The following is a 10,997-nucleotide window of genomic DNA, read 5'->3' as shown; positions in this document are numbered from 1 at the left end:
TTGCTGCCTCGGTGAAGGGCTGCAGCAGACCCTGAATTCCCAGCTCACAGCGCATCATGCTGCCACATCCACCCGAGGCACAGCGGGCTGACGGCGGGGGCCGCCGGCGCCTGCCAGTCAGATCCATCAACACTACAGTACACTATGTTTTAAGTTTAAAGGCAAACTGATCAACTCCTTTGTGAAAACAGATCTGCCACCTCGGCTAAGCAAGCTACATATGCCAGAGGGGTGGGGCTCTATGTCCCAGTCCCCCACGGTTGAGGTATCCTACAAGGAAGCAGAAAACCAAAAGAAAACATCATGCTGCTGCCAGTAATGCAGCAAGCATAGACACCCCTCAAAGTGTTTGTTTGGAAAGGGCATAGCTCTGTGTGAAGAAGCTGTTCACTACAGAGTGTGGAACATCAGGGCTGGCATGAAGAAAAAAAGAGTATGGGTTCTTTTCTGCTGATAAATCCAAATTCAGCCAAAATGACTTGCTGATAAAGCCAGATTCAGTACAAACCTGGAGAAAACAACATCTTTCTCTGTGCTCTAACACGTGCTGCAAGTTACACTAGCCTGTGGCAGTGAGGGGAAGCGGAGCAGTGGTTAGTGGGCACTACAACAAGAGGAGAGAGAACAAACCATCCCAAACCACGGCACCCTCAGCCCCCTCCTTGCGGCCGGCCGAGGCCTGTGGCACACACCCACACATCACAAAGGAGCTCTGGCAGAACCTTTCACCAGGTGCTTTCTCAGTGTGCCAGTCCCTCCCACGCCAGCCCTGGAGGAGAGGAGAGCGTGGGGAGCCTCTATGGGAGCACAGGGCCAAGGCTGAGCTCCACATGATGGGTGAGCCAGATGACCTCCGAGGAGTGGTCACCTTCCTCGCTGGGCCGGATCGGAGCAGTGAGGTTTTTGAACTCATGCTTCATCTTGAAACTCACGGTCACTTCGCCCTCTTCTTTCTGTGGGGTAACCTTGATGAAAACTCCCACCTTATTGGCTTTTCTGAAGGCAATGACGCTGCAAGGCGGAACACAGAGAGGCACTGGGTCAGCCAAGTTCTCAAACCATTGTTCCTCTCACAATAACACTCTGAGAGGAACCCAAACCACATTGAAGACAGACAGTGTGTTACTTGAAGTGCCAAGTTTTTAAGGGAGAGGATCCCCATAGGACAGACAACACTCACTCAGGGTCATCCTGGAAGTCCTGAGGCTCTGCCAGCTCATCATATTCTGCCGCAGCATCTTTTCCAGCCAGAATAAGCTCCTTGGGAGGAACTGACACCTGAAACAGAGCACGAAGACAAAGAGGCCTTTCAGCACTGATCACCAGCTACACTGAAAGCAGGAGAGGGCCCTCCCCCTCTGAGGGCTGCTTTACTGTGGTTTAACAGAAAAGTGATTCATCCTCAGCTTTCCTGTGCTCCAGCACCGCCTGGTTACCACCCTGCCAGTGGAATCATGAATTTCTCCCTTGGGTTCTGGATCTCAATGAACAGACACAATTTCAACACACTTCATGAACTGTTGTTTACATTGGTGACAGTCATTTAACCTCCAAGGAGGGAAATGCACACACTCTGCAGGGATTGAAGGACATATGAAAAGTGTGGCCTGTGGAAGGATAAGTGGGAGTGGTAAGCCTTGGAAGAGCCCTGGGCTCACACAGGTACAATACCTTGGCAGTGCTGTTGATGTTGTCAGGGTCTCCCTCCTCACACTCCAGCAGTGTGACATGTGTGACATTCTCCACAGGATTGGTCAGAGTCAGAAGGACTTGGCTCTCCTGGGGAGATTCAGGAATCACAGTTCAAGACACAATTGTGCTAAAATTCATTGTTACTGTTAGCACCTCTATCTTCTCTGACTGACCAACACCTTCAAAAATCGTACCACTTCCTCTCAAGGGATGGATAGTGAACACCCCCAGCATGTAAGGAAGGCACCAATGCCATGCAACACTCTTCCTTAATATAAGGAATGCTTATTTTGGAGCCTAGCCAAGATCTCAACTCCACACCTTTTATTGTTCACACATTGTCATGTGCTTGTGATGCCAGATGTCACATTGCACAGTAATCTGCTCCTGCAGAGTGACAAGTACATGCAGTGTTCCTCTAAATGGAGTGAGGTGAGCCCTCAGGGAACAACCATCACACCATGTTATCTTCCCAAAAGATCCCATATTCACAGCTCCTGGCTATAAATCACCCTAAGACATTTCTGGAAAAGCTACTGACCTTCATGTAGCGCAGGTTGGGAATGGACATGATTCTCACTTCAGGGATGTAGTTTCTGCAAAATAACAAAGTAAATGACCATGAGGGACTGTGTTGCTGTCTGTAACCCACATCCTGAAGCACAAGTATTAGAGCTTTGCTTACATTAAAAAGAAAACTGAAGTGCCCTTTTGCTGTATAAACCTAATCCCACAAATCTCTGCTACCCTGTGGGGCTGGCACTGCATGCCGTGTCTTTTTCAAACTGCTGAAACCTTTACTAGATCAGCAAGCCAAACTATTACAGATAAGCTAAATATATTTAAAAAGGTGATTACACCATCCTAAGAGATGACACAATCAGACAAGATGTCAAAGCAAGAGTACAACAGAAATGAAAACAGAAGGCATTAACTTAGCACAAACAGGTAGTTGTTCTCCCCAGTCCCCATCTCTTACTTACACAGCAACCAGCTGGATCTTGAATTTGATAGATGTTGGATTGAATTCTGGTTTGCTCAGGTTATGCTCACATTTCTGGGGACAAAGATGTTTCAGTCAGCACCAACAGACAGTGTGCAGTCACACAGCAAAGAGTCAGAGCTGAAGCTCTGTGCCACCAGCCATGGCATTATGGGCTCCAACACAGTGTACATACAAACTGCCTCAGGTGGTGTAGCCACCACTGTGTTCAGCTACTGATACTCCAAAAATGTCATATCCAGCTCTACTCCGAATCTCAGAAACACAAGACTTGGGACCAGTCTTGAAAACACTTGGACACTGACTGCAGCAGGAAGAAGTCACAAATACCTGTCAGCCCTCTGACCTGTGCTCCAGAATCCATTAAAAAAACAAACAGCTGGAACTCCTGATCTCCTCATAGGCTCAGTCTGACATTACTTGTTTCTGTGAAAAATATTCTGCATTTGCAAAGCATTCTGCATCTCAAATACTTATAAGAATATTGCTCTATTACTTTGGGAACTAGATAAATATTCCTGTATCACTGAGAAAATGAGCAGTTTTTTAAAAACCAGGCAGAAAGCCAACAGCAGAACTTGGATTTAACTCTTGCCTGTCTTCACTTCCCAGCTCTCTGCTCTTATTCTCTAAAGAGCCTTCACTCTATGGCCATCTTCAGTATTCTGCACTGCCTCTCACTAGTATTTTGTTTGCTGACTATTGTGTTTAGTAATAGCAGAAATGTTTTCATTCCAACTGTACTGGCAGCCAGCTCCAATTTCTTAGCTAGGCAGAGCAGTAGCACAAACCCAACTTTGTACCTTTATGCATCTTTGAACGTGTTGCCCTCCTTCCACAATCCCCATCACACCACAGATGTGACAGCCTCCCTCACCTCCTAGTGCTGTCACCAGTAATTTGGTCGAGAACTTTCAACAACCAGAAGCATATGAGCAGTTTCTTTCGAGGGAGAAATACTCAACCCATTTCCCACAACCCAGATCCTGTGAGCCTGGAAAAGGCACTTTTCTGTGCTGAACTCCCTACCCGGCAGCGCAGGGAGCGTTTGATCAGGAGATGCTTATGACGTGGGTAGAGCTGGGAAGCACAGATGGGCTGGAAGTCAGGCTGCAGCAGGCGCTGGCGCAGAGTCGTCACTGGGAGCACAACAGAAAGCAAGAACAAAGTAATGTCTCAGGCACTGTAACTCAAGCCACATTGGGTTCTACATGTACACCTCACACTGTGTGCAGACATGTCACCATCTCTGAGAAACTTAATTTCACCTGCACCCCATAATTCAGAAGTCACTGGTGACTATCACTGTTTCTAGCAGTAAGTAGAAAGGCCAGAGCTGTATAAAGAGCTGCTCTGACTGGACACAGTACCAGGACAGCAACATCAGTGCCAGCCAGGGAGAAACAAGGGACCTTGATCTCTCTTCAAAGCTGAGGTGGGGTGGAAAACAGAGTTTGGTAACCATCTAGAACAGAGTTATTTCCCCTGCAAGGGAAAACGAGTTTCATGGCTTTGTTACCCTCACAGCTGGGTGCTGCACAAGCACAACACAGAGCTCCTCAGCAAGGGGTTTGCATCACTCAGACTCACACATAGAATTAGTGACAACATAGTTCCCAAGGCAAGGAACTCCCAGCAGCCCAAATCTCCTATGTGTTTCTCTCAAAACACAGGCTCCTCACTGTTCCCAGTGTCTAAGAGGCAGTGAGCCACCTGGCAGCCTGTCCCTCACCGTGGGGAACCATGAAAGTTGTGTTCTTTACCAGCTTCAAACTCTCACAATGCCAGCAGTCTCACAGGAACAGGAGGCGAAGACGACCAACCCCTTTCCATAAACCTTTCATGAATTAATTAATATTGGCAGACTTTGTAGGCCTCCAGAGCTACCAAGAACATCTGTTCTACTTGGAGCCACCTCCGCAGGAAGCACACATTGCTCCTGTGCCTGCTGGTTTATCCTGTTCACTCCAAGTTTCACTGACCAATTTACAGTATTTGTGGATTAAATCATGAGTCAGCTAAATAATTGGCAAGTGTACACAAGCTGTCCCAAGCTGATGTCAAAGCCATGCACAATTGTTACTCAACAGGCCAGTTTTGCTTCCAGCTCCCCAGCAGTTATTTCCTGCTATTATTTGAAAAAGGACGTCAGCTCTTTTCTCTGTCCAAGAGTTGAAGCTTCACACACAGAGGTCAGCAAGAAAATTAAACAATCATCCTGAGGCCTAATGCATCTGGCTCTAAGCTTTCCATGTACAACATGAAGCTGAGGCTGCATTCAAAACTACCATTTCAAAAGTCACATTTCCCATCAGTTCAATCCCAGCATAAAAATAACCATTAGCTTGGGCTGCTAGGAATGCCATGGACAAGTTTGTAGGGTAAAAACTGAGAGAACACTAAAGTGTTACCTTCTGTCAGATTGATTGGTCTTGTGTAGTAATCCTCAGGAAGAGGTTCCACTTCTTCCACTGCATCAGCTGGCTCAATCTTGATCTCCTTCTGGTCTTCTCCTTCTTTCAGGCTAGAGCAAAGTGAGGGACAACTCAGTCATAACATACAGCACATGTGGCCTTGCAGCAACAGCAGTAACTGCATTACAGCACAGAAGGCAGTGAGAGCTGAGATTGCAATGCAATAGTGATTGCACAAGGGTGTGAGCAGTCACTTGCTTCTGTTGGGGAGAAAGTAGAACACCTGAAGCTGAAGCAGAGAGATGTGTGAGGATTTGATGGCTCTCTAACCCTTCAAAGTTTCTTTCACTTCTAACTGCTAGTACATCCATCATCCTTCTAAAGTTGCTTCACTGCCCTCTTACCTACACCTCTATCCTTCCCCCAAAGGTAACCCCAACCCTGAGACTCACGAGAGCCCGGCGAGGGCACTGATGGGCACTCCGGGCCGCTGGCGCTGGAGTCTGGTTCCAAGGCCATATTTGTCCTGCAAGGGAGAAAGGAACTGTCAGCTTCAGGTCTGCTTCCTGCCAGGACAAAAACACCTGCTGCAAACTCATTCTTTGAGCTGTATGAGAAGCATGGGGGGACAAGCAAAGGAAAGCAAAAAGGAAAAGGTGCTTCCCAAGATACTTTTTTCTGCTTACACTGTTAGTAAGGAGAAAACAACTATCACTGCACTGCTGATGGGGAGAGATGGATATGTGTGGCTATTGCTTACAAAGCTTTTGCTCCTTCCTCAAATCACCAGCCTGCACTACTGACACATTTTCCCCAGATGATCTTTCCAGAGCAACTCCACGTCAAGTAGTGCAGAATGACACCCCAGCTGCCAAAAGAACTGGGTCGACGTGGCTATGCATTCATCCAAAATGCTCCTTAGTACTACCAGAAGCAGCTGGAAGGTTCAATCTCCTACAAGTCTGGTTACCTACAGGTTTCTCTCACCAGGAATAGCTGAGCTACTCCTCAGCTTTCTACACCTGAGCTGTACAGAGGGTTGCTTGGAGGCAGAAATCTTCCTTCTGGGCAGAATAAAAACCTGAATTCTCACCAAATGAGAAATCTGAGCATCAGCCTACTCTGGTTTATTTTTCATGGATGAGATGACTAACGTTAGTGCCACTTGCCTTAGGCAAGCAGATGGCTGTGTCTCAGCCAGGCTGGGTGAAGGACTATTTTTCAAGTGTACATTACTTACCCAAAGACACTGCACTGTTTGGAAACTAACCAAAAAATCTTGTTTTGTAACAGATGTTACCCTCTAAGGAGTTAGCCTTCACCTGTGTTTGTTCTAGGCACAGCCCAAGGAAGAGGCCCTGAGGCAAGGTGTAGGATCTGTTAATCCCCTTCAGTTGGTACCATTAGAGCTTTAACACCAGCAGAAACTGTGAAAAGACTTACCACTACGTGTATAGTGTGTTGCTGTGGAGAGCCCCCAAAATAGCAGCAGGTAGCAACGGAGACAAAAAATGCAGCCATAAGACACAAGCAAGGGCACAGAGCAAGCACAGTTAATCCAGAAGTAGCAAGCATGTGCAGTCCCCCAGCTGAACAAAGTAAGCATTTACCTGCCAGTTACAATAAACAAGTCATTCAAGCCAGAACCAAGTCTTAAGGTTAATTTCAGTTGATATTTCATGCAGAGAAGTGCCAGACAATGCTGATCTTTCACTGAGCTGAGGTATGAACTGTCCTAAGCAAAAGTAGTCACTGGGATTGTGGCTGTGTTTGCACTAGATTTCACTGCTGGGAATATATTCCTCGGCATGGCAAGTATAAACCCTTCTGGTACTGTCAGAGAGGACTATTAAAGAGAGGCAATGCAATACACACAATGGGTGTAAAACTACTGATCCCTAAAACAACCCATGTGCCCTAGCTCATGTTCTTCCTGCTGTCCTCAATTAAAAAAAGGCTGAGCAGCCCTGTCATGCTACCAGCTATCTAGTTTTCCACGCTGAGGCTGTTGTGCATCACTTGTCCTGCTCTGAGAGCACAGCACAGCACAGCCAGCTCACCGAGAAGGCCATGGGCACGTAGTTTCGGCGCCGCGCCAGCTTCTTCCGGTCCCGCTCGATCTTCTCTTTCTGAGCCAACTGCTGGTAGTACTCCACCAGCTTGTTAATCTGGAGGGATGAAAAGGAACAGGTACCCAGTGTAAGGGAAGCAATGCCAGAGCAGCTGCAGCATTTGTGAACTAGCTGGGGTTCCTGCCACTTGTTTCACCCTGTTCCTAGGACCAGGTACGTTGTGAAAGAAGTCTATGCGTCTGAACGTGTCTTAACCCACACTGTGGGTGACAAACTGACCCTCCCTTAGGAATGATGTGTGTTGGAGAGCAGTGTCCAATTCTCACTTTGCAACTCAGCAACTGAGACTTTGTTTATGGATTTGTCATGACTGGGCAGAGTAATGTCATGTGGCAATTTGGATTAGTGGAGCAAACAGCATCTTCTCCCCCTCCCCAAGGCTGGTCACATTTAGTGTGGAGCCCTGACAGGGGACAGGGAAGGGTAGTAAAGGTGCAGTTCTGTTTTCCAGATCCTAGACACACTCTTGATTGGAAAACAGCTTTTTTTTCACATACATACGGAGCATATTCACTGGTGTTGTTTTGACAGCACTATTAGATATGATGTTTTCAACTGAGCCTCTTCTGAAAAGCAGATTTTACACTGTGATATCCTCAGGAGAGCCTCTAAGAGGCCTTCCCTCCATTGAATTCAGTCAAGGTGCAGATTAGGAACTGGAACTGGTATCTGAAGGATTATATAGATGCAGAAAAAGTGACTGAGAGGGTCTGACACCTCAAACAGCTCTTTCTGGCTGATCCATCTCAGCCCAAACATGGCCTGCCCACTCACTCACCCTCTGTGTGTGAGGATTCTCCGGCTCCTGCCAACCACCGCTCGCTGCAGGAGGGAAGAGTAAAAACAAGAGTCCTCAGGAGATTTCTAGACTCCACCCAGAAACCACATCCAACACCCAAACTATCTCAGTGTCACTCAAACTATGACATTCCCTATTTTTGCTGCACTTACCCCTGCAATTCTTTAAGTTCATGCCTGTACAAATATCCACCTCTGAAAGCTTTACACAGGCAGGTTTGGGCTGAAGGAGCTTTGGCAGTTTATATTGTGTTTGTAAACAAGTGCTGTTTGAGAGATACTCAGGGCAGCACCTAGGAGTGCACTTTAGCAGCAAGTACATGTGTTTACAGGAATGGTCTCTTATTACTAGCTGCCCATATCTCTGCATGTTCAGCTCCCACACTGCAGTCACATCAACACTGGAAGTCTGAACATCTGCTTGGCCTACTCAGGCCTGTTTCTGGAGTCTGACAGGTATTTTCTGGATGTCTTATATACCAAAAAAACCCAGATGAAAGCTTTGTTCTAGTGCTGCTGTGAAGAGGAAAACCAAGTACAAACACTGACTAGCATAAACAAAAGTGATGGAAAGTAAATGAGATGTTTACACTGTCAGACTGCGTGGCTTCAAAGACTCTGTAAGCACACAAATAAGATCTCAAGAGTGGGGAGAGTGCACTGACTAAAAAATTCATTGTTTGACAATCTTCTCACTAGTCAGGTAATGAGCATGGAAGTGGGTCGTGTGTTCCACTAACTCAGTTCAGCTCAGCTCTTCAGAGGAGACTTCAGCAACAAACTGTTTTCCTGTGAATTTCTGACTGTGACTCCAACCCCAGACATATTAAGTCTATAGTACAGTCAGGAACTAATCTGATTATCTATTACCTTCAGAACACAAACTGGGCTCCTGCTGTTACTCAGTTTCCTGTCTTTGATTGTGTCCCTTACCTACAGACTTGTCTGCCATGCCAACATCCCGGGAAGTCCAGCGACAAAACCCACAGGCCAAGTAATAAGCTTTCTTCATGGTAGTCTTGGCTGGGTCATCAGGGAGTGGAGCAGGGATGCTGGTGGCACGGGTGGAGAGGGTGTGCATGCAGCAGGGGCAGTCAAAGCAGTTAGCACACCTGCAAACAATAACACAGTGCTCTGAGGGAAATGCTCTCAGCAATGAAATCAACATGAAGACAACAGATCTTTTCAGAGAATCACAGAATCAATCAGGGTGGAAAAGAGCTTTGAGATCATCATGTCCAACCTATGTCCTAACACCACCATGTCAACTAGACCATGGCAGTAGGTGCCACGTCCAGTCTCTCCTTAAACAAGGAGTTCCTCTTAGGCAACAGCACTAGGGAAAATGGCAATAGAGTCACCAAGAGAACAGAAGAGGTTCAGGATCAGTGTAAGAACACTGAGAAATACTGAGTGATACTAAAAAACTCTTTGCATTATTAGACAGGTCATCAAAAAAAAAAATCCATGAACAGCATGTGATAGATCATGGAAAGACCAGGAGAAATATCAAGGACTAGAGGGAATGGCCATAAGTTGAGACAGAGGAGAGTCGGATTACATATTAGAAATTTTTTTTCCCTGTTAGGATTGTCAGACATTGGAATAGGTTGCCCAGAGAGGTGGTGAAATCACCATACCTGGAGGTGTTTAAGAGGCACCTGGATCTAGCACTGGGCGATACGGTTTAGGGGTTACAGTGGTGGAGCTAAGTGGACAGTTGGACTTGATGATCATAAAGGTCTCTTCCAACACTGATGATTCTATAATTCTAGACACTTATTCCTCAAAACAGACTCAAAGGTAACAAGCAGTGACGCAATTTTTGAAGAGCTTCAGACAGACACACCAGGTGCTGACTAAGAAATGAGCCAAAGCAACCTTACCTATTCTTTTTCAGCTTGGCTTCAGCTGAAGGCATGTTTTCCAGGCAGCTGGGGCAGTAGTGAGAGTCCACCTGAAGAAGAAGGCAGTCACATCACACAGGTTACCTGGCACACATTTGTCCAGACAGCAGGGAGAGCAACCCAGAACTGCCACGAGATTTAACAAGGCTTTGTACCTGGCAACAGAGAGGTGAAGCCAGGGGAGACTTGAGGCATTTTTTAGTACTCAAAATCTTAGTCCATCTCAGCCAGATTTTGTTCTGTAGTTATGTAAATCAGAAGCTTTCTAAGTCAGAATGGATTAAACTACTCCTCCTTGTACATGGGTCTGGGTGTTCACCTCTATCAGAATTTCATTTTTCAGCTTGAACAACAGGTTTGAACACGTTGTTTTCCACTTATAGGTAACTTTATTCTGTCCTTGCAGTTACACTGGCCAGGTGTATGTGCGTTTTAAAAGACACTTTGTCTGCTATCAATTAAAACAACAGCAGCAATACTGGGAACCCCTTCTTGAAGAGGAATTCAATCTGATGGACACGCACAGTGACCACAGTCATCACACTACAGGGGATTCCTGATGGATGCAGCCTGGCAACAAATCCTCTTCAGAGGCTTTAACATCTCCTCCAAGATGCCCCTCCTGAGAGCTGAGTTGCACAGTCATTCTTTCAAGGCTTTCCAAACCTATCACAATAGCTGAATTGAACCAGACTGCCACAAAATCAATTTTACTGATTTTATTACACTGATTTGTGAAGTTGCACAATCCAGGCTTGCTCGTGTGTCCCTGGCGGGCTATAGCTCCAGCCTAATGTAATCTATGGCTTAAATGCTTAAACCTCCAGTTGTTCCTGGCCAAGGAACAAACCCTCGACAGCAGAAATTACACTGCACAACGTGGAGGGGTGTAGGGCGGGGGTGTCCGTGCCCCTCCCCGGCCGGGGCCGATGCGGATGTGTGTGAGGAGGGGCCTGACCCTGCCGGCAGGGTCTCACAGAGGGTCTGGGGGTCTCCTCAGTTCCCCCAGCCAAGGCCTGTCGGGGGGGACATCGCCCACGCGGGAACCCGC

At 46.8% G+C, this 10,997-nt stretch overlaps 1 protein-coding gene across 2 annotated transcripts; it reads right to left on the bottom strand.

Annotated features, from left to right (window-relative positions):
- Window positions 1–593: 593 nt before the first annotated feature.
- On the bottom strand, window positions 594–10,008 carry DCTN4 (dynactin 4 (p62)). 2 transcript variants are annotated; one of them, XM_009070851.1, is made up of 13 exons: window positions 9,926–10,008; window positions 8,973–9,151; window positions 8,020–8,063; window positions 7,170–7,277; window positions 6,553–6,573; window positions 5,562–5,635; window positions 5,107–5,219; window positions 3,725–3,834; window positions 2,676–2,749; window positions 2,234–2,288; window positions 1,672–1,779; window positions 1,181–1,278; window positions 594–1,011 (listed from the first exon to the last, which is right to left on the bottom strand). In XM_009070851.1, the coding sequence occupies exons 1-13, from the start codon at window positions 9,958–9,960 to the stop codon at window positions 798–800; spliced, it is 1,233 nt and encodes a 410-aa protein (XP_009069099.1). In that variant the 5' UTR covers window positions 9,961–10,008; the 3' UTR covers window positions 594–797. The 2 variants fall into 2 exon arrangements, with proteins under 2 accessions (XP_009069099.1, XP_009069101.1); XM_009070853.1 differs by lacking the exon at window positions 6,553–6,573.
- Between the last annotated feature and the right edge of the window lie 989 nt (window positions 10,009–10,997).

This window comes from Acanthisitta chloris, unplaced genomic scaffold (assembly GCF_000695815.1).
Source record: "Acanthisitta chloris isolate BGI_N310 unplaced genomic scaffold, ASM69581v1 scaffold4713, whole genome shotgun sequence".
Lineage (NCBI taxonomy): Eukaryota > Metazoa > Chordata > Aves > Passeriformes > Acanthisittidae > Acanthisitta > Acanthisitta chloris.
Note: the sequence above shows the minus strand (reverse complement) of the source record. Positions and strands in the feature narration are given on the sequence as shown.

Bases quoted from the DNA above. Each gene is read 5' to 3' on its own strand.
- DCTN4 (XM_009070851.1), bottom strand. From the start codon at position 9,960: ATGCCTTCAGCTGAAGCCAAGCTGAAAAAGAATAG. The intron at 9,152-9,925 runs GTAAGGTTGCTT...TATTGTTTGCAG, and splicing joins GCCAAGCTGAAAAAGAATAG to GTGTGCTAACTGCTTTGACT. The intron at 2,750-3,724 runs GTAGGGAGTTCA...CTTTGTCCCCAG, and splicing joins AACGCTCCCTGCGCTGCCGG to AAATGTGAGCATAACCTGAG.